The 24,089-nt window shown below is 40.0% G+C and overlaps 1 protein-coding gene across 1 annotated transcript; it reads left to right on the plus strand.

Moving 5' to 3' along the window:
- The first annotated feature begins 16,220 nt into the window (after positions 1–16,220).
- Positions 16,221–19,925, plus strand: LOC148818162 (galactose-specific lectin nattectin-like). Its single transcript, XM_088937254.1, has 5 exons — positions 16,221–16,278; positions 17,418–17,515; positions 18,189–18,323; positions 18,951–19,059; positions 19,849–19,925. Exons 1-5 carry the CDS (start codon positions 16,221–16,223, stop codon positions 19,923–19,925), a joined length of 477 nt encoding a protein of 158 aa, XP_088793380.1.
- The last annotated feature ends 4,164 nt before the right edge of the window (positions 19,926–24,089 follow it).

Genomic DNA, 24,089 nt, shown 5'->3' on the forward strand with positions numbered 1-24,089 from the left:
TTTCTTAGTACCACCATCCACGGTGTTATTTTCATTCTGTAAAGCGCTTTGAGAAGCCACCTTTAAAGGCGCTATATAAAATAGAATAGAAAAGTTTTTTTATTATTATTTTTAAATAGAAAACCAGGAATTGAATAAGTATGAAATTACTAATTAACATGGAACATAAAGAGGGGACAAGATACACCCACTAGCCAAAGGACGCTGTAGGATGGCTGTCATGACAGTTGTAATTTCATTTTGTGAACATGTAATTTTCACAATTTCAGCAAATCTGGGTTGTAAAGCTCAATTCAGTTGGTAAAGTACATTTCTACTTGAACTGTTGTGTAAGGGGACAGCTGTTGAAAAATGGCTGCTGTGTGACACAAATAGCGCTACAGCATAGTGATGGATGAGTTTGTCCAATCCCATATATTAACACATTTTGAATACTTTAGCATAAAAAATACTATATAGATGCAATTATTTATTAATCTTATTGTTCTAAATATTATTGAGGCAAAATCCATTTTCAGAGTTCAATTCTTTAAATTAGATGTTGTGCCATTTCAGCACTTACTGAGCTATTTCTTTATAGAATCATATAGCAGCTATTCTGAATATTCTCAAAGCTTCACATATTATCAGCTGTGCACCCAATGTTGTGATCCCTCTCTATTTCTAACCGATCATTTTACAGCTGTTTTATTTTACAGCAATTTTAAATTTACAACATTTAAAATTGAAGATTCGGTTTATTGGGTGTAAATATCAGTAAACAATTGTTTTGGTAATCCTAAATTTTAGTGACCTTGAAAGTTTAAAGAAAAAATGAACAGAAGTCTGATATATCTGCCTCATACACATGGTCTGAATCTTCCACCAGGGTTGTGGATACTGTATATAGACATTTATCAGTACCTCCTGCCACTATTTAATGGGTACTGTTGTAACAGACAAATAAGTTCTGGATCCTGAGATGAAGTTAAACAGATGCGTTTTATTGCATGCAAGGAACAATTAAACCGAAGTATTATTCGAAGTGCTGGTACAAAACTTACAGTTTATATAGCACTTTTCAGCCGCTTCTGATGTAGCTCATCACCATGGTAATATAAAGAGGTCACGGTGTTCGGACAGTCCCCCAGGCTTTGACCACTCTTAATGGTCAGTTTTAGGTTTCCTTTCTTGGAGGGGGTTTCTAGCTGGCATCTGGAATCCTTATCAGTTATCCCCCTTTCCTGCCATAACTTAAAGCCTGGAATGTCTTGTGTCACAAGAAGTCCAGTCCTTGTGCAGAAAGGAATCAGTAAACCCCTTCTTCACATCTTATATCTTTCTTCAGTACTTAGCTTGTAACATCAAATATTTTAAGAGATTTTTGCTACGGTCTTGGGTTGACGGTTGGCTGTGTCACATCTGATACATGAGGATCAGACTTGTGTGGTGAAAAGCAGACAGGTGAAGTGGAATCTTCAGCATGTGGTTTAATGGGTGGAGGACAAAGAATCACCCCTGATGTTGGTTAACCTCGATCAGGATAAAGCATTCGATCGGATTAACCACTCTTTCTGTGGAAAGTTTTGAGGAGGATGGGCTTGTTTGTGTCCTTTGTAAGTTTGATACAGACATCATATAGAGGAGTTGTGACAAGTATCTGTGTCAAGGGCAGGATGGGAGTGGGAATCCCTGTTGGTAGTGGAGTGAGGTAGGGTTGCTCCCTGTCCCCTTTGCTGTATGTTTTGTACAGATGCAGCCATTCAAAACAAGCGGGTTATGCTGCAGTATAACACGGTGGGCGTCGCAGTACACCGCATCATACCATATGCAAATTAGATTATGTTAATAGTATCCGGAATCACCTTGTAAAACTGCCAGGTGGAGCTAAAGGTTAACCTCTCCTGTACAGCATTTGAGCTGTCACCAGAAAACATTGGTTTCGAATCCCTATCACTGCTGAGGGACAATCTTTATTCAATTAAGAATTTAAGTTGTATACTCTTTAGACTTTTACATTTAAACAGTGCATTACAGCATGTTAATCATTAAACATTAAAAAGGCGGTATATTTTATAAAAGCAAGATTGTTCTGTTGGACAAAAGTACACAACCTACCACCTTTATCATAAATATTTTAATTATGCAGGAATATTTTATGCATCAAAGTCTTTACCGAAGATATTACTAATATTATTAATAATGAATGACCTTGGACAAGCTGTAAGCTCAAAGTATTACCCTGGTCCACATTCTTTGTAACCGTCTTTGTAAACGAAAAGAGTTTATTTTTTAATTGACAAAAAGTAACACCACAGCATTTAGTTGATCCGATCACGCATTCGTTTCCAATCATACAAAGTAACTCTTGAGAATCTCCGATTCACCATGCCTTTCACATGCTCATAAACGATATTAATTTAGGAACATAAACATATTACTGTATGTAAACTGTACTGTATATTGCTGGTCTTGGTAGTTTAAAGAAAAAATACACACCAGTATTCCATTTCTCCCTAAACATTTTAAGCATCAAAGTCTTACATGTTGTTATTTGGGAAACATTTTTACGTGCTCCTTCTGACCATATTAGGATTATATACTTTGTGAAAAGTGATAGTCTTTTAACCTTTTCTGTGAATTCGCTTGTTATCTAACAAATGCATACTTTTAGAATTTGATTAACAGGGAATATAATATGGAATTGCGTATCTAAACAAATTAATAATAATTATATTCATGTACTTTCTGGCGGAATAAACTGAAGAGGTTAGTTAATGCGACACGGAATTATTAAGAATTATCACCTCTTTTTACACTTGAGAACAAATGAGAACATTCCACTCAGTGGGCGGTGCATTGTTATCTCAATCACCTGCTAATTCGTTTTACACCACTGGACGACAGGAGAATGTGACTGTACTGCATCTGTACAGAATGTGTTTCAATCAATACAGTAATTGATTAAAATCGCAATCGCGTGTTTAATTAAATGCCTTTTTTGATTCACAATCTGAAAATGAAAACCGCGGTAAAGTCACCTTGAATTTAAAAAAAAACGATTTTGGCACGCCTGTAGCATTTTCACGAAACCTCCTAGAGTTGTGAGAACACTTGCTTTGTGTATTAAGTACATTGTGAATGTTTTCACAGCCTTCACTTTGTCGTTTTTATGCCATTTTTTTTACCACGCACGAATATTCCTATGTCCGTATCTTCGCAAGGGAATCAGTGCGAATTTTAATACTAATTAAATGACCGCGGGCACTTTCCACCCCCTCTACATTCTCAGAGTAGAACAGACTAACCTTCTAATGAAAGACGGTCCACCCCCTCCCCCCCCCACGGACATGAAAATTGCCCACAGGCACTTAAACTTAATATGGTCAGTAAAAGTAAACAGTAACATGGTCAGAAGGAGCACGTACAAACGTTTCCGAAATAACCACATGTAAGACTCTGATGCTTAAAATGTTTAGGGAGAAAGTGGAATACTGGTGTGTATTTTTTCTTTAAATTACCAATACCAGCCATATACAGTCTGTAACGTAGGGATTTCTATATGTCTTTATTTAGTGGTTACATTAGTGACAAAGGCTAAACTTTTAGCTTCAGTAATGCGTACGCCGTATGGCATACATGTTTGTTTTGGGTTTTGCTTGTTCACATATCTCCCCTTTTTATAAAACGACATGGTTGAAAACTGTTCCAGAGCCACTGTTGTTTCATCAGTGAAAAGTACATCATGAAATGCCTCTCCCTGTTCAATCCACTGGAAAAAAGAAAAGGAGCATAATGCGTCTGATGGTCATAAACGATATTCATTTAGGAACAGCATCAGAGATATGTTTTTAACTGCACTGCATCGGAGAGAATACCATAGTGTGTTTTTTTTTTTACTCCCTGGCGGAAACTGGCTTCCATAAGAATCAGTATGGCTCAGAGATTAAATAAAACTTCACTCGCACCAAACAAATGTATATTTCTAAATATCACAACGTGATTGAATTTAAGTCATTTTAATAACAATGAATAGTCACCTATGCGTTACAATATAAACACTTATATTGATTTAAATCGCGTTTAAATCGCCTTTATTTAAAACCCATAAATAAAGCTGATACTGTTTAGACTTTTAATTATTTAAAACTGTATTACAGCAGCACAATGCACAATGCAACGTAAATCGCTATCTTTGTCTTCTGTGTAATAATGTTCACCTCTGTCCAGCAAATTAACAATAATAATAATAATGAACTTTATTGTATATGGCGCCTTTAAAGGTGGCTCCTCAAAGCGCTTTACAGGTTAAAAACAATAACAACAATACTGTTAGGCCGGGCAAACGATTTTTTTTTAAGAAATACAAAATGAGATATAATGATGTGTTCCGGCTTAGACATTAACCAAGAGCATAACACGTGGGCAGCGTAGCGGTCGGCTCTGGTTTTCCCATCTACTGTATACCGATGCACTGCAAATACAACCCCCCTCTCTGTGGGAGTGCTGGCTGTGACGAATTAAACTGGTTTCACAGGTATTTTCAAAGTAGGAGGGGGCGAGATTTCCAGCGAAAGACACCTCCCCCCATCAAAAACCCAGTAAGTACAGTACTTACTAATTAAGAAAGCTAGGCTCTTCAATGAAATCGCTTTAACATGCTAATGCGTTGGTGTAACAGTCCGGGTGTGGCAAGCTTCTAATGTCAACTCGACTACGGCGAAAGGAACCTTTCTTTCAGTTGAAGACAATGAACATTTTCTAGCCCTAAATGGTTTATAATAAAGTAATATAAAGTAATATAAAGTAAATTATAATAAACTATATAATATAGTTTATAATAAAGAGGATAATCTGGGATGGGAGGAGGGTTTGGTTTTGCATAAAGGGTGGGATTATGATAATTGGAGGAATTTGAGAGAGTTTAATGGTTTGATTTTGTATTGTGGTTGTTATCTATGTTTTTGGTTGGTATTATGTTTATATGGTTGTTTTTGTTGGTTGGTCGTTATTATGGTTATTAATAATACAATCTATGCCTAAGATTGCATAAATAAATCTTAGCCTAAAAGATTGCATAAATAATCTGAGCCTAAATAAAAAGAAAAAGCATTTTCAGAGAGCAATTACGCTGTGTTTATGTAGAATAAGTGATTAGGTTTATGAGCAATCTAATTACTTATTCGTTTAAAACGCTATATAAAATAAAGTTTATTATTAATTTGCTGGACAGAGTGGTGAACATTATTATGCATAAGACAAAGATAACGATCCTGATCAGTTTAGAAATCTGTGTACGCTGTAAGGTTTTTACTTCTTAATTAAACTTTTAAAATACACGTTTTGAATAGAAAGAAATCCTCTTCCTGGTACAGTGTGTATAGCAAACCAGCACATCTTTTTTCTCCAATCAGAGGGGTGTCAGATGGTGTCAGCCAATCACCATTCTGAAGCCCTACCATAATCTCTGGTATGGGGAGACCCCAGAATTCTGTCCGATAGTTTATGTAGATAGATGATAGATACTTGTATTGATCCCGTGAGGGAAATAAAGTAAATCATTTTCATTTTAGGAAATTATTAAACGCTCGGTTAAAAGCAAAGGAGATTGTCTGTTATAGTGGACATAAAAACAAGAGTTCGCTGGCATTATATCCTAGAAGACACAGACCGGCGCCAGACCGGGAGAATGCCCGCAGCGTAAAAGAAAATGCCTGATGAACTAGGGATTGGACAGTTTCCAAGTGCTTGTACAATCGATGGAAATGTTCAAATAAATGTGCAAAAGAAATAAACAAAATAATCATTTATTTCTTTATCATATTGGCTAGCTAATGTCCTCTCTTTGCTAGTTAGTGGCTTAGTGGTTAGTGGTAAATTAAAATTCATTCTATACAGCAATCGCATATTTGGGTACCGTTTCATAAAACTTTCATGCTTAAAATGTTTAGGGAGAAATGGAAGATTGGTGTGTATTTTTTCTTTAAACTACCAAGACCAGCCATACACAGTACAGTTTACGTACATACAGTAATGTTTATGTTCCTAAATTAATATCGTTTATGACCTTCAGATGTGTTATGCTCCTCTTCTTTTTATGCTCAGCTACTAAAATTTCCCTTTAGTGGTAAAATTCCATATAAATATTCAAATCTAAGCGGATTAAAATGTTTTTCACTACCAACCAATGCACCACGAGTGCCCCTGTCGGTCATTTTGGCCAGCCAATCACTTACCGCGGTGCCCTGCGGTGGCTTGTGGGTAGTTTACCGTACCGCGGGTTTGTACTGTGCATTTTGAATGGCTGCATCTGTATATGGAACCCTTTTTAAGTAGAATTAGGGGGTATCTGGCAGTAGATAGAATGATTGTGCCAGGTAATGGTGGTTTTAATGTGGAGGTTGCAGCCTATTTTACTGTTTTTGTGTTCTGATAGGAGTTTGGGTAGGGAGTTGCATATCGCTGGTAAGTTTTCTGCTGGTACTGGGGCACATTTGAACATGTCTAAGTGTACTGAAAAGTACTTTGGCGTATGGAAAAAACAGGATGGAGGTGGTGGGTGGGTTATTGCTGGTGTAGCAGCAATGCTTGTTAATAAGACAGAATTAAGCGTTGCTGTGCTTTCCTAAATGAGGCCCCATCTCACTCTCCATCTCTGTGGTGCAGCCACAGAGAAAGTATTCATGCAGGCTGATTTAAGATGTTTTCTTTTGATAAGGGACAGCTCCCAAACGAGGATGCACTTAGCTAAGCCTGGCTATCATGATCAATGGTCATCCAGTGGCGCCTATCTGTCTAGGGAGTGCCAAATGGACATCTGGACTGCATTCCTAAGTTTCAGGAGTAAGTGAGTCATATCTCACCTTGATCAACCAATCAGGGACTGGCAGGGCGTGGTAACACCACGTGGGTCTCCAATGCCCGCAAAACTCTCAACCAATCAACACACATCTGTGTCTTGGTCAAAAAGGGAGCGCAAGCTCAGATCGGGGCTCTCCTTGGCCATTTTCGCGTATCCTCAGAGACAATCACGTGACAAATGCTGTTGTCTGCACTGGGACTTGGACTTTGCTCTAAGCGCGAGGCTGAGGATCCCGTACATACTCAGAATTCTACCAATGTGAATGCTCCGCTTGATCAACGGCAGCCTACAGTTGGAACCTCGTCGACAACCTGAATAGCTTATTCAGAAGCAGCGCTGGACCGGGAACGAACCAGCTTCTTCCCGGGCAAAAGAGTGACTTGCGAGGACCCGCGGTCACACTCTGTGCATAGAGACTTTCTACTAGCCAGCCGGACTGCTGGTAGATCCCCTCGGAGCAACAACTGCCCTGCGCGCCGCAGTTCGATTCCTCCGCCCGTCCTACTCCGAGCTGCACCTCGACTGGCTGGCCGGTAGCCAGAGGCCGCCGGGACAATGCCCATTGGACAACCGCTGGAACAGAGGCTGCAACAGAGCCTGTCAGCTGGTTTGGTGTTCGTGCCGGGAAATCCCAAATCCATACACAGTGGATAAGTAAACCCCATGTTCTACATTGCATCTCGAGAATTCAATTGTATCTCAACACAAGTTGTTATCAATTTAATTCATGAGTAATGTATTTACTTCCGAGTTTAGAGTAACAGTGGGTAATAACACTGATTAGCGGTTTGGTAACTCTGTTGTGTATCTTTTTGTGTTTGCATCTCTTCGAGATTATATACCTTGTTATATTGATAACCCTCACAGTAAGGTCTACCGCTTGCATCCAGGCAGACTAGTATATGTTTGGTGCACAATTTATATTAATAAATGTATCTCGTGTATTGAACCCGTGTGTGTGCGTTGTTAGTTGTTCTGAAGATTGATTTTCTAAAAGCTACAACGTACCACCTTGTGATTACTGCTACAATTAATAATTGTCTCAGTAAACCCATCAAACCTCTACACTGGTAACGGGACCTGTTAAGATTTTGGGGATTCTTTTACACTGATGTGGTTTGGCAACATGAGGTTAAGTTTGTGATTTTTCAATATGTAGTGTAATGGAGTGCCTGCTTATCTTAAAGCCAGTTTTTGCACCTTTTTTTTGGTGGCCTGTGGCTGGGTTTCTTTCTATGGCCCTGTCGCTACACAGCTCTGGTGACTTTACGTCAAGTCTCTAACCCTGTCCCAGAGCATGCATTTTCCAGGACAAGTTACCCAGCCTTCTGAAACCTTAGATTTAACCTTATCTTCGTTAGCTATTAACACATTTCCCAGTCTTTCTATGATAATATGGCTTGGAGTATGAACAGGACTAGGACTGTGGAAACACCCAGTGGTTTCTTTATAACTGTACTAGACCCTCTAAAGCCTTGGTATCAATCATCCTTTTTCCGAACTGCTTTATCTACTACAGAGTTTCAAGGGAGCCTAATCCAGAAAGCAGTTGGCATGAGGGGGGATACACCCTGGAAGGGGTGCCAGTCATTCGCAGGTTACACAGGCACACACACGCACCCACGCAAAAGCAGGGAGAACTTGCAAACTCCATGCAGTCAACACCCCTGAAATTGAACCCAGGGCCCCAGCACTGTGAGGTAGCAATGCCAACCACCGTGTCACCTCAGTATGAGTTATTTTCAAATTGGTAAGAACTTGCCACTCTCCTTTAACAGCAGCTGTGGCATAGCCCTGGGTGTGCAAAGTTGATAGAGACTTAACCAGAAAGACTCAAAGCTGTAGTTGCAGTCAGAGGTGCTTGCACCAACTACTGACTGAGGGGCAGAATACTTATGCAATAAACATATTCATTTTTAGTTTTGCTTTGAATATTGTGCTTGTTATGACCCCAGTTGTCTAGGAGTAAAGGGATGTAACATTTCGGATGGGTTTGGATGCAGGTGGATTCCGGTGAGGGAAGCGTGAGAACAAGTTTGGTGCAAAAGTCATTTATTTTTAAGAAAGTGAATAAGTGACTGTTACGTATACAGGACATAGTATCACAGGGAAAAGGAACTTGAGCGGTGCCAAAGGAAAGAAAATAATAAACCCAAACGGATCTGGCTAATACGGTGAGGTCTATCCTAACTAACCCAAACAAACAAAAATCAAAAGGGTCTTCTGCGTCTTCAAGCTTCCTAACTTCCCTACACTGAACAGACCAGAATCAAAACACACGAGTGGCACACGCCCCTAATCTAGTGTGTCTAGACAGAAAACAGCCCTACGAGTGCACAATGTAACCCGACCACTTTACCTATACGTTTTCCCCTGGTGTACAACAAGTTCACAGTTCACAATAACACGACACAAGTGAACCAGTTGCACAATTATGGGAAAACGGGTAAAACTGAAGAAAATACACAAGCAAGGAATAGGGTAACAAATGAGCACAAGCAAAGTAAAAAGGAAAGTAACAAGGCGAGGTAATAACAAAACATAGGTAATCAAAACCAACCAACCATCAAACAAACGAAGCCGAAGCTAACAACGAACAAACACAAACACTAGAAAGCGAATGCAAACATGAGCCGAAGCAAACCGAAGTTTTGCAAGCTCTCGAGGTCAGAACTTCTTTGGTATTAAACTGTAGATCTAGTTGCTGATATGTCAGGAGTTGACTGATGATGTCACAACTGCAATGATGGTGTAGTTACAGGTTACAGGAAGTACTTTGAAAGGATCACCACTAGGCAGGTGAATCCAGAAGAAGGAGTGAAATGATCTCGATGTGTGTGGCACCCACCGTAAGAGAGAGTGGGATGGTTTGCCAAGTAATCCATCCAGGAGCGAGCAGTGATCCATCCAATGTTTGGATGCAGACGGGGGGGGTGAGACGGGAGCCAGAGGAATGTTCCACTTTTTCGCAAATGTGGCGTCTACAAAGTTCCTCGCTGCCCCTGAGTCAACAAAAACTGAAAGGGGAAGGTGCATATCAGTCCATGCAATCTCCGCCGGTAATAAAGACCCAGAAGAGGATTGTGAAAAAACAACACTACTGACTCTAACGGTAGGCTGTGGGAGGGCTCAAGATGGGTGCGGGGGTCTCGAAGGACAAGCAGGGAGAAGGTGATCCGAAGCAGCACAGTACTGACGCCATCCCTCCCAACGGCGCCTTTCCTTTTCCTCCGAGGAAAGGGGTGCATGTGGCAGAGCAGACACCAAAGGGAGAGGGCCATCAGGACAGGTCTGCTTCCTGGGTGTCTCTCTGTTTTCTGAAGCTTAATGCGAGTGTCCAGTTCAACCACTTGAGTGATCGCCACCTCAAGAGACCGGGTGTGTTGTGGCATGAGCACCAGTTGGTCCTTCAGTTCCTCCGAGAGACCCTTACTGAAGAGGCAAACCAGGGCTTCGGGGTTCCAGGCAGACTCTGTGGCAAGGGTTTGGAATTCTGCCACATAACCTTGCAGTGGTCTGTTGCCCTGGTGAAGCGAGGACAGCCGAAGGTGAGTCAGGTCCGGCTTGGTTTGAGAAAAACACACCTGGAGTTGGTCCACAAAAAGTTGAAAATAGGAGAACTGCGAATCTCTTCTAGCCAGCAACACCGCTGCCCAATCCAATGCTTTGCCTGTGAGCAAGGAAAAGGCAAGTTCGATCTGCTCCCGGGGAGTAGGAAGTTGCTCTGGATGCAGCTGGAAAGCCAAGAAGCATTGAGCAATAAAGCCTCTGCAGCCTGCAGGATTGCTGTCATATTTTTCCGGAAGAACAAACGGTAAGGTTGGGGGAGTGGTGGGCAGGACCGAGGGGAACGGAGCAGGTGTTTGGGCAGAAGGAGTTGCAGGAGTCGGTGCGGAGCCGGAGTGACGGGGGGAGACGAAAGCCAGGCGACGTGATTAGTGAGATGCAGGAGTGAAGCGTGGAGCTGGGTGAGGGCTTGGAAATGGTGATTGAAGAGAGAGCAAAAAGATTGAACATCCTTGGGATCCATCTTGCTGGCTCGGTATTCTGTGAGGAATCCAAGTGTTGAGATATGTTGTTCCTATGCAGACGAAGGAGAATATAGATCCTGAAGCAGGTGTCCAATCCAAGACGTTAGGCAGGTTCGTAGTCAAAAGGCGAAAGGTAGTTCAAAAGCCGAGAGGTACTGAAACAGGCATCCAATCCAAAACGTAAAGCAAATCTGTGGTCGAAAGGCAAAAGGAAGTTCAAAAGCCAAAAGAAATATCGCTAGAGGGTTTCAAGCAATGCAAGGTAGGAGCTCTCTAAGACAGGAAACAATACCGAGCAGCAAGAAGCAGGTTTTGATGGTTTAAATAGCACTGCAAATAGCGGTGCTTGCTATTATTAACCTGCTGCTGGGACTAGTTAGCTCTTTTGTGTGTTGATCTCAGTTGGCTGGCGGTCATGACAAGTTGTAGCCTCAAACCTTCCCTGCAAATCCACTCTTTTTCAGGCTGCTTCCTATTCAGTTTCTCCATAAGAGGCTTCCTTTTTTTTCTGACCATTGAGCTGTACAGCAGCTTTTTACCTCAAGCCTGCACTCCTCAGTTTCCAGCTTGAAGCCTTCCTTGCAAACTTGTTTGGTCTCCTTTCTCAGGAGGCTCACTATATGGTTTCTCCCTTACCTGAGTCTCTGACTGCCAGACTGTTTGGTTTACCGGCAGCGATTTTGACAGCACTTTGCTTTTTAAGAGGCTCGTCATTTGGTTTCTCCATACCTAAGGCTCCCTTTTCTGACCGAAGGACTATGTGGAGCAGCCTCAATTTCCTGTCTGCACACCACCGTGCACTCCAATTTGCATGCCAGTTACTGACTTCTTGCCTGGAACCCTGGACTCTTCCTGCTGGCCTCCTTTCTTGCAGTTCCATTCTGGTCCTGGAGGCAGCTTCTCTTGTCTAGGACCCCAGGGCTTTTCTCTTTATGTTTGGGGCACCTTCCTCTTTTTCACTTTTTGGGCTGTCTGGGTCAGTTATTCTTCACTGTTTTGTTCCTTTGTTTGGCACGTCAACCCTCCAGCTTGCCAACCTGCACCCCTGGCACTCCTCAGGGCTGCTCTTCTCTACCCATTTGCCATTATGTTTCTTTCTTTACCCAGGACTCTCCTTTTCTGACCAATATGCATCTTTTCAACAGGGATGCAGTTATGATTCTAGGATCTTAGGATCCTAAAATCGACGTACATCCTCATTTCTTTTCTGCTGACCAGCTGATAGCATCCCTATCAGTCAGGCCTGTTTGGGCTATTCGCCACTCTTGCACTGACAAATCTATAGCCGGGATTTAACAACCATATAAAAAGAGGCATTGAAGCACATGTAGTGGGAAATGAAAATGGCTGACTTCAAAACAATAGGGTTCCTTTGTATATTGACTGACTACCTATGGAATAGCTGACATAATAGCTAGAAGTAGCCACCGTTCAGTGAATTCTGACCATTCCAAGTCTTAGGGGAGGTTCTTAGTTGTCCCTTTGTTTTTTTTATTTCTGCCCATCAATGAAGTGAAGATCACATAGCATCTTATTCCACTTCTGGTGTGCCTAAAAACACATTTTCTCCATAAACATCATAAAGAGCCTTTCTAGATCTGCCAGTAGTCAATGCAATATTAAAAATAATAAATTAATGTTTTCATTACTGATGGAGCCTGCTAGCAGAATCTGTGTGTTACTCTTTACCCATATAGTGGTAGCAGCTGTGAACTCCTGCTGAATTCACATGCTGAACTCTGACCGTCACACCTGTTTAAGCACAGATGCTCCCCCCCCCCCGTACTAAACCCCAAATGGTGAATGTTTACACTAAACTCCTGATGAGAAAGGATGTTTAAGTGCTTTTGAGTCCCGGAGTGTCGTGAGAAAGCTACCTCAAAGACAGGAGGGGGAGGGTGTAGAGAAACGTATATATAAGCTGTGTAGAGCCATATCCACTTTGAGCTACGATAGATACTAAACCTATTATGGTCCTTATTGTGGTTCCTTGTATGCATACAATAAAGCCTGGTTGGATGAACGAACACTTCAGGCTCGAATCTCTTGGTTTCTACAATTACTCTCATATTATTTATTTTACATTTTTGGAAGGCAAAGAACACCATTCCAGATATTGACTTTATATGCAGGTTTTTTAAAAATATATTTGTTCAATCAATTTTATTCAATAAATCAATAAAATCGATTTTATTCAAAAATAGACATATTAGAGAAGACCTGAAAAGAGAAATGTATGTCCTTGGTGTGCTACAACTTGAGAAATTATCTTTTGAACAAAGAATATAATGAACAATGAACATAAAATGCATGTGTTGTTTTTTTCCTGTTTTTTTCAGGTTATTTATTTCTTATGTGTGTACTGAATAATACATATAAACAATCAGAAGGTTCAGACTTGATGTCCAAGGACCTGCCAACATAATTCAGGTTTATTACAAGATTAGTAAAGGCTTCAACCATTCCAGGGGGACATTGACTTTGGGTTCCATGTGAGGGCTGGGTTAAAAAGGTTTGCCTTATCATCTGTTACAACAGTGTCCCCATACTTTAATATTGGTTTTGGAAACTGAGGTGCTGAGTGAATACTGCCATCTACTGGAAGACCAAACCTGGTTTACTTTAGACATTTCCTATTCCAAGGTTGACCAGACCCAGAATTGCTAACCTCTGAAATCTAACATGACCGGGTTACAATGTATCTGTACTGCTATCAATATTCTGCTGAATCTGAAGTTAGAGCCGTTAGTAGAGTTGTTATTGTTTTTAGAAAATAACCATCTACCATCTGAATAAAGATTGATTTTATAATGTATACATTGAATATCTTTTATTAATTTATTTAACTAACAAATTTAATAAATGGCAGCTATCAGCAGTTAGCATTGGGTTTCAGTAAAGTTGAACAACAGCTAGGAAGGATGCTGGGACTCCTTTCCTTACTGCCTGCATAGCATGAAGGCTCACAGAATTAATAATCTTGTTATTACAGATGACGAAGAAGGTCCGTGTGTTTTAATCCATTTTACTAACAGTTTAACAAGTTAAATATTCTCTATTACTATAAATAAGAATGATTAACCAAACTTGGTGAACACCTTATGATGAAGTCATTTCTCTCGCTAGAGCATAGCACAAGGTTCTTTTTTAAAAAATGAACAAATAAGAAGAGTTGTCAGATTATAAGATTCTGTAAGAGGAAATATCATCTTCAACTAATTTTCTAAAAAAAAGGGAAGGATCTTTGGCCAAAAAGAAAAATCTGGGTATCCTCTATTGGCTATTTCTCAGTGTATTTTATGAACTGTAGCTCATAAGTGGAAAATGGACTTTCCTAAGTCATTGGCTCTTACTGCATTGTTGCCATTTCTGTTCTGTCTTGAAATGTTCTCTAGACTGACATTAATACACATTTTGGTTATCATCTATTAGATCTACTATATAATCCACTGTCAGTGGACTGAGTTTTGAAATTATTTGAGCCTTTAAAAAATGAATAGAAAACATACTGCTGGAAATCTGAAATATTTGAATAAAACTTCTCCTAGATTGAGGAAATCCATTCTTTTCATGGCATAGTTCTGGGATGTGATATACAGAGATATTATGTGATCTTCAAAAAACATTGGTGCCAGTCACTGAATTTTTTTTTTGGCCATGTTACATCTATCCCATTACAGGAAGCAGTGTGATTTCCTACAAACATGAAGCAAGACTCTGGGTTTCCCCATGTACCAGCCTAGCACATGTTGCAATTACAGTAGATATACCTGCACAGTTTTTACATTTTGATGCTTTAATGTTCAGCAGCCATAACACTTTGAAGTTGTGATTAATATTTGTTTAACCTCATCCACACATTTAAAACAAAAAAAAGAAAAGGAAGAAACAGATAATGTGAAAGAAAAAATGTTAATATTATGATTGCATAAGAATTCAAATCCTATGCCGTGGAAGACCTACATTAAATTAGGTGTACAAAAATACCTTAATGAGCCACAAAGTTAGCTGAGTGGCCTCCGCCTGTGTTGATTAATAGTGGTTCACATGATTTTAAAATAAATACACCAACCTCTATATGGTCCCTTAGACAGTTATTGAATTTCAAGGAAAGATGCAACCATGAAGAATAAGGATCTTTCAAAACAACTCAGATATGAAGTTATATAAAGGCACAAATAAGGAGAAGGGTAAAAAAAGCATTTCAAACATCATTAGTATGTCTTTGAGCATGGTGAAGTTCATCATAAAGAAGCGGAGGACACCCAGACAGTCCTTAGATCAGGCAGTCTCTCCAAACTGAGCAAGAAGCAAACTGGTTAGGGAAGCCATTGTCAATAGTGACTTTGTGTTCAGAATTAAATGGCCTAGATGGAGAAAATGTCCATGAGTCACCAAAATCCCAGTCACTTCACAAAGCTAGACTTTATGGCAGAGTGAAAAACTCATCTAAATTTCAACAAAGAGATTCCAGCAATGTATATGTGGTACTGCAAGCCATGCTGTCAAGCATGGCATTGGCAGCATAATGCTATACAGCAGCAAGGACTGGACAGCTGTCATGATGGGAACACATCCATCCATTTTCTAACTGCTTCATCCAACTCAGGGTCATACGGGAGGCAGGGACTATTCACAGCAAGCAATGGACACGTCCAGCACAGGGCAGAGATATAGACACAAACACACACACACTCACACCAGGGCCAATCTGCCTTGAAGCCAATTAGCTTACCAATATGTCCTTGGACTGTGGGAGGAAACCAGAGCATCTGGAGGGAATACATGAACACGGGGAGAACATACAAACTCCACACCGAAAGCACCTTATGTCTGGAATTGAAACCAGGGCAGACTACTGCGGCATCATAGTATCATGATGGGAATACAGATGAAGAAAAATACTGGGAAATCTTTAAGGCAGGCCTGCTTTCAACCTTAAAGTAGGATAGGGATCGAAAATACATGAACAAAGCACAATGAAGTAGCACAGTCAAACTCCTAGCTTAAATTGTATTGAGAATGGCACCAAGGCAGTGTAAAAAAAAAGTTAGAGAATTATTCAAAAATACTTGCATTGTAATTGCTTCCAAAGGTATTTCAAGGATAGAGTGTGTTCATGAGTCTGAATACTTCAAAACAAATAAATTCAACATATTTGTGAAATGTTTTTTTTTCAGGGCCTTCAATGACATTATGTGAATGCCCTGCACAGACTCTCCCTCAGTTACCTAACACTAGTAACATTCAGCCCCCTGCACACCAACATCATACTACACTTCCCCTCCATTCAGTCCTGTTCACACTAACCTCACACTCCACTCTTGTTCTTCTAGAAAACTGGAAACATGAAGTGTTTGTTATCTGCTCTGCTGTGCACTTTACTCACTCTCAGTGTGGTGACAGGTAAGGCACCTGTGGTGACACTCGTTCACTGATATTCCCACCTGAGTAAAAAAGTAATTTAGAACAAATTTCTTTCATCTAAGTTTCTTGCCCTTCACAATTATTGCTTTGTGAAATATGTGTCTCAGTCTCTCTTCAATTTTATTGGGTAATGAAAAGTTGTTTTACAGTGTGAGGTCACTATGGCCTTTTATTCTAATGTATTTAAAAATGTATCCAATAGCAAAGTTAAAGACAAAGTAATTGGTTTATTCCATGCTGAAAAGAGAAGAAAGAAAACACAATGTTTCGGCCGTGGAGCCAAGGCTCCACAGCTGAAACGTTGTGTTTTCTTTCTTCTCTTTTCAGCGTGGAATAAACCAATTACTTGTTCCTTTGCAGCTTACGCATGCTGACGCAGCTACCCAGCTGAACTACTTATTTTTCATTCAGTTTGATTGGGAGGATAGGTACTTTACTCCAGTTTCTGTATGGCATGGCTGTCTCATACATTTTTACAAGCAATAAATGGACTTCTGTACCTGTTTGTGTCACGATTGTAGTCCCTCCTCCTTAAGGGCGCTCCGGCTCTTCCTTGTTTGTCTTATTCCCCGCACCTGCCCCTTGTTCCAGTCTCCTTCCTGTCCCTTTAAAAGCCAGACGCAGTCGCCAATCGAGGCTCTGCATCTGATTTCCACATCGCGCGAGCCCGGGACCTGGTTGTGCCTGGCTCCGTTATGGTTTTAGCTTCCTGCTCCTGTTCCTGTTCCCCCCGCCGGTCCCGACTCGGCACCTGTTTTAAGTCCCTTGTTTTTGATGGATTACCCAGCCATGGACTCTTGCTTGTTTTTTGGATTCTCCCCTGGACTTATTCGTTGGATTGTTTGCTTCGGCCACACCTCCCCGGACCACCAGCACTGCATGGACACGCCCCCCCTGTTTTCATCCTCGTATTCCTGCATGACTTTTTCCCCAGTGTTTCCTCACTATTTCGGATTGTGTTGTCTGAATAGGGTCCGGAAAGAACTGTTTGTTACAGTTTGTACATAAGAAACTGATATTTAAACTGTGCAAAATGATTACATCCACACAGAAATTGGTCTTGTTGGTTGGATGCTTCACCTGAAAAATGATATCAGCTGACATGTCTCCTGTTTCAGGAACATATAACTGCAAGTGCACGTGTCCAACAGGCTGGATGAAGTTTAATGGCTTCTGCCATTTCTTTACAGAAAGAATGACATGGGCTGATGCAACAGTAAATACTGTCCAAGTTCCAGGCAGTTTCAGATTTTGTTTTTGTTTACTGTGATTATTCAAGTAGACTACTGAGAGGTGTCAAGAGCTGATTTGTAATGGAGTCAATCCCAGTGATCTGCGAAAAGACAATAAGGCTACAGATTACCTGCTGGGGCTGAAATGCTATGGGTGCATTATAGGTTATTAGAACTGAGTTGTGAATTAAAGAAACATAAAATAAAGGATTATCTGAGATGTCTTATTTTAGAAAAAAATGTCTTAATTTACATCCCCTAAACAAATGTGTTGTTAAAAATGTTTAGACTTATTTGAAGAAGATATTCAGTAGGTATACAGTCAGTTCATAGGCCTAGCTCTATTCACAGGCACTGATGTGCAGATGACATTAGCAAGTTAAAGATCAGGGTTCGGTTTAGTAATAACCACCAACAGCAGTTATGGTCAGGTGGCCATTATTAAACATATGCCAGCCAGACAACTCATTGTCTCACAGCAGTCCTTGCAAAAGCAGTAAATAAAAGTCTGGCCATATAATTTGTAATACTGTGTGTGGACATACTAGTGTGTCATAGTAAACTACAAGCTATACTAAACACAAAGTAAGTGTCTTATCTTTATCCACTCTCAGTACTTCTGATGGTATAACTGTGTCTCTGTTTCTGTCCACTAAGCACCACTGCCATCAGCTGAGGACACTTCTGCCCTCAATGCCTGATGAGCATGTTAACACCTTCCTGTTGAACCTGATCAGAAGTGAGGACGACAGGGAGCAGTCAGTCTGGCTGGGAGGCATGGACTGCAGAAAGGTACAGAAATACTCAAGGTTATCTTTTAGGCCCAGTGTTTTTCCTGCTTTAAGTACATTGTCTGGATTCTGTTATAGGAAATATAATAGATCCATCCAATATACACATGATACAAAAAATGCAAACACAATGTGGATTTGGCAGGCGTGAAAAATAAAATTTAACGTTGTCAAGTGTAAAGTGATATCCATAGGTGATAGGAACATATACTGCTCACATTTCATTGGGTGATATCGAGCTGCAGACAGCTACACAAGAAAGGGATTTTGGTTTAGGTTCAATTCAGGACACTCTTTCTCACTGTGTAGAAAAAGCAGGACACAGGGTCATAGTTTGGACAGAAAAAAGGAAACATTTTTTAATGCAAATAGCTGTAGTTATCTGAAACAGAGAAGTGGATGAGGTTCAAACTCACTAATATGAAAAGACTGGATGAAATTTAAGTTTTACTTCGATACCTTTAAATGAGCAAGATCTATCAATCCATCCATCCATTCATTGAACTTTGAAAAAGTATTCACCTTTATTTTATAGTGTATCTATATATTGTTAACGTGAATATTTTTAATTGAAACTTGAATGTTAAAAGTCATCAGTTTTAATTGTGTCTCACATCTTGTTCAATAGGAAGGGATGTGGACCTGGGCTGATGGGACCCCATGGAACTATACACTCTGGGCCACTGGAGAGCCCAAGAACTACCAACAGGAACACTGCTTGCAACTCAACTGGAAAGGTAACAAACCAGCATGTAATATTTTACATTGTTTTTTGTTAGATACGTATTTAGCTTGTTTCTTCTTCAATTACAAATAAATATTCCAAACTATAATCAAAGATTCCTGCAGGGTGTCTGTAGCTACAAAGCACAATTTTATGGGCAAATTACTTTTGTCCTGCAGTTAAGATATAGGATTCCTGAAGGATATCCGTAGACAGAAAACCAGAACCCTAACCCTCAATTTTCAGGACAGATATTTCAGACAATGAAGAGAAGCATTCATTTCACATTATTGTGTGTGTAATACAGAGAACAGTTGATACCTGATAGAATCTGCTGAAACAATATTAATAATACACCTTCAAGTAATGGTGATCAAATTCCCTTTTCATTTAGTCTGTGTATGATTTTTGAACTATCATGCTGGTAAAAACTCTGTGATGCTGTAACCAGAAAACCATTGATCATTGATTTTTGTGAATACTTTCTCAAATGCTTCACTGAGCAAAACTTTATTTCACATATTCTGAATTATATATATTATGTACTGAATGAGTACTGAATCGGCTATAATTACATTTCTATATATAATGTACTGTATGTCCAAAAAAGTTGTCATTGACTTCACTATAAATTAAACTATAAAAAGCACCAGAATGTTTTAAGTAGCTGATTTGCACTACAATGGCATCCTGTGTTAATGACAATGGATATGTTATTTCAGAAAAAGAAGATGCGTGAATTCCCATACAATGCAATATTTTTCTTTGTGAGAAATTAAAAACATTTTTTTCTTTTTTCTAGGTAGCAGTCTTTGGAATGACTTTCCATGTACATATAAGCTTCCATTTATCTGTGCTAGGAGGGTTTCTGTGGAGTAACTAACTTTGGCATTTTAATAAAAAATGAATTATATTTAAATTATTTTTAGTACGTTTTCAATAAATCAAACACCTATTAGTGGATGATCTGTATCATATCTGGAGAAGCAGGAGTCAGTTGTCTCCTTCTGTCGTACTCTCATCAGTATTGCATCTGATGAATAGCTCTTAGCACTAAAGAGCCCTTCGAACCCAAACATCAAAGGAGTAAACATCCCATCCAACTTCAGTTCCACCTTCTCACTCTGTAGCGCCATCAGAACACAAGGAAGGTCACAAGGGCCCATTTAGCCCCATTGGTTGCTAATTTCGAATTAATCCAAGGATCTCATCCAATTCCCACAACACTTTGAGTAAACAAGTGTCTCCTGTGCTTTGTGTTAAATGCACTTCCACATAATTTCCACTTGTGCAATACACTCATATCCTGGTATCTAAACCTAATTTGTTCCTGAAAATCTGTTTAGATGGCAGTAGATCGAAAAATTGAAAATAAAAATTCCATTATTTCTAATGGGAAACATTACACCCCATTCTGAACCAAAGAGAAGTTCACTCAAAAACCACCCTAAACATATAATACCATACTGACTATTATAGCAAGTATACCGAACAATACACTTCTACTCAAATAAGCCCAGTATAGCTGTAAAATAATTAATATCATATTTACATTTTTCATTCTTACGTAATAGATCATTATCCAAGAGATCGGCTACAACGATGTGCATACTGTTGTTGACTATTATGCTCAAAAATATTTTTCTCTTTCTTAAGACCCCATAACGAACAGCAACTACAAAACAAACCCAAAAAAACACTTTGAAAATGAGATCACAAGATTTCACTGTGATCGTAAACAAAACACCGCTGCCTCATGGTGACAATGCCTGTCACATGCATAGAAACAAACAGCAGTTTGGTGTTGCTGAATTCAAATGTTCTCAGCCAAAATAAGTCACTTTCGAACTTCAAAGTTTGGATTACCGAAATTACATTCTTAGAATTAATTACAAGGTACAAATTCTTCATGTTCGGATTAGTTATAATATAAATAATATAATATTAACTTATATAAAGCTTTGCTGGGCACTCCACTCAAAGAGCTTTACAGGTAATGGGGACTCCCCTTCACCACCACTGTGCAGCCCTGCCTGGATGATGGCGACTGCAGAACGTTCACCACTCACCAACTATCAGTGAGAGAGTGAGTGATGAAGCCACTTCATAGATGGGAATTATTAGGAGGTCGTGATTGTTAAAGGCCAATGGGAAATTTGGCCAGCACGCCGGGGTAACACCCCTACTCTTTTCGAGAAACGCCCTGGGATTTTTAATGACCAGAGAGAGTCGGAACCTAGGTTTTATGTCTCATCCGCAGGATGGCGCCTTTTATTTAGTATAGTGTTCCCATCACTATATTGGGTCATTAGGACCCACACAGACCACAGGGTGAGGTCTACTGACCAGGCTCACACCTGCTGAGCTTGTCTGCCAGTTGTGAGTTACAGGATGAAATGGTTGCTGGCCACATTCACTAGCAGGTGCTTCAGTTTGCCTGCTCCCTGGGCTATTCTAGAAGCTTGTCAGCCTGGTCCATGCTTCCTCCTTTCCTTGGGAGCCCAGCCATAGGAATCCACTCTGAAGATGAGGAGGGCAACACCCCAGTTAACTACGCTCCCTGACTTTGTCAGCGAACTTTGGTGGACAGCTTTGCCTAAGACTGGCATTGTGCTTTGGCAGTCTCTTTTCTCCACCCAAGGTGCAGTGAGCCTGTCTCTCCTAGACTGCTGCACACTAGCTTTTTTTCCTTGTTGTCCAGCTATGCAATCAGGCCAGTACTTAGTTATGTAATTCTCACCTCATTCCCTCATCACTTTTCCTCTCCTGTTTCAGAGTGCTAGTTCCCCTAATACTTGAGTTTTATTGAGCTTCTCTGGAACTTCCCTGTCTCTTGTGCTGGGTTATGACCAGTCACACCTGTCGCAACGCCTCATGTATAGCTACAGTGTGTCAATAACACAATTTTTTTTTTCTCCGTGGTCTTTGCACCAAGACTTCTGTAAATACATGCTTTTGTAGGATTAAGAACCCTCTGTATTAGACTCACATGTGATAGCACACTTCATCTGGACAGGCAATATCGTTTCATGGTGACATTTGAAAGTCTAGCAGACAGAGAATCAGCTTGATTTTTCCTGATGAATCTCCTGTCATTGCCCTCTGGGCACTATGCCACCATACTGTCCTTTTGACAGCAAGGAAAGCAAAGAGTTTCCTTGCTTGATGGATCACTTCTTCCAACACCTAGACTTGAATACGAGTCTCATACTGCACCAGCACAACATCTCAGGACTTGGGACTTGTTTGGGGAGATAATGCATGTGGATCAGGTGGTTTTGGAGGGGTGCCTGACCCTCCAGTCAATCACATAGATATGTATGGAGAATAGCATAAGTGACTAAACCTTAGAACCTATTGTAAGCACTTTAGAACACAAGACCCATACCACGTGACCTAGGTTACTGGAACACCAAAGGAAGGTATAAGATGGGTCTTCTGAGCTTGTGATAATCACTACACCAACCCTTAAGAGACTGAGTCCTATGAAAATACAATTATGTGCTTGTATCATAATAATATAATAAGTGCTTATTATCACATTGCTTAACAACCAGAATTCAAGCTTGTGGTGAGATTACTCTCCATGAATTCAATTCAGGACTGCTTTGGTTTGTTAAAATAGATGAGATTATTAGAAACAAAATAAATATAAGCAAAGGTTTATGGAAAGGGATGAGGAAATGGATGAAAATAAATAATTAGAAAAGTGCAAGTTGCTAAGATATAGAGCAGCCAAGTTAATAAATTCTATTTGAGGCAAAAGCATGAAGTCACGTTAAGTTCTCATTTAGATAACCATTTTACGCTTTCAAGCACTGAACCCTTCAAGAGGTGTACAAACGAGAGAGCCTGGTATGTTTCTATTGCTTATATTCTGAGTAGAGGGGAAGTAGGCATCACCTGATCCATAGAGATTTGTTACGGTGAGGAGTGCTGTGACCCTGTTCAGGAGCTTATCCAGCGTTGCTGTGGAGCACAAGTAGATGGGCTGCTGGCTAGAGAGGCTGGAGCAGAGTATTGGACTTCCCTGGTCCAGTTGAGCTCTTTGCTACTTCTTCTCCTTTGTGTGGTGGCTTCCTTGGGTCTTGACCACCCGTCCCCTAACTTCCTTCCTCACAGGCCTCACGACCCCGGGTCGTAACATAAAGTATCACAACTATTTCACAAAGAAGTGGACTATGCTTATTTGGTATCAAAAGAATGGGCAAAACATGAGTAGCTCAGAAATCTAATGATCAAACTTGTATACAGATGCAGCCATTCAAAGTGCGTGGCACAAACACATACTGCAGGCATTATCCTACATCATAATGCGTCATAACGCGTCATACCACGGTAAGTGATTGGCTGGCCAAAATGACCGACAGGGTCACTCGTGGTGCGTTGGTCGGTCGTGGAAAGATTTAATCATTTAATGTCTTTACTGTGCACGTTTTAGTATTGAATATTTATATGGAATTTTACCACTGAAGGGAAATTTTAGTAGCTGAGCATAAAAAGAATAGGAGCATAACGCATCTAAAGGTCATAAACAATATTAATTTAGGAACATAAACATATTATGTAAACTATAGAAAAAATACACACCAGTATTCCATTTCTCTCTAAACATTTTAAGCATCAAAGTCTTACATATGTTTATTTTAGAAACGTTTTTACGTGCTCCTTGCTCCTTCTGACCATGTCACTGTACGTTTAAAAGCATACTTTTAGAATTTGATTAATAGGGAATATAATATGGAATCGCATATCTAAAGAAATAACAGTATAACTATATTCATGTACTGCTGCACAAACAGTAGTATAAGACTTTCCATTGAGAAGTGTTTGTCACATGACTGCCTCAGTGGTGTGATTGCTTAAGTGACCCAGGTGTTGCCATCAGTTTTCTTTTAACAAATAAAAATGTCTTTGAAAAACTAAAATAGCTAATATTATTGGCATTATATTGACATTTTTTTATATTTCTAAATATCACAACGTGTTTGTACTTTTTCTTACTCCTTGGCGGAAATGGGCTTCCATAAGAATCAAGTAATA

Source organism: Atractosteus spatula, chromosome 19, assembly GCF_055471065.1.
Source record: "Atractosteus spatula isolate fAtrSpa1 chromosome 19, fAtrSpa1.hap1, whole genome shotgun sequence".
NCBI classification, from domain to species: domain Eukaryota; kingdom Metazoa; phylum Chordata; class Actinopteri; order Semionotiformes; family Lepisosteidae; genus Atractosteus; species Atractosteus spatula.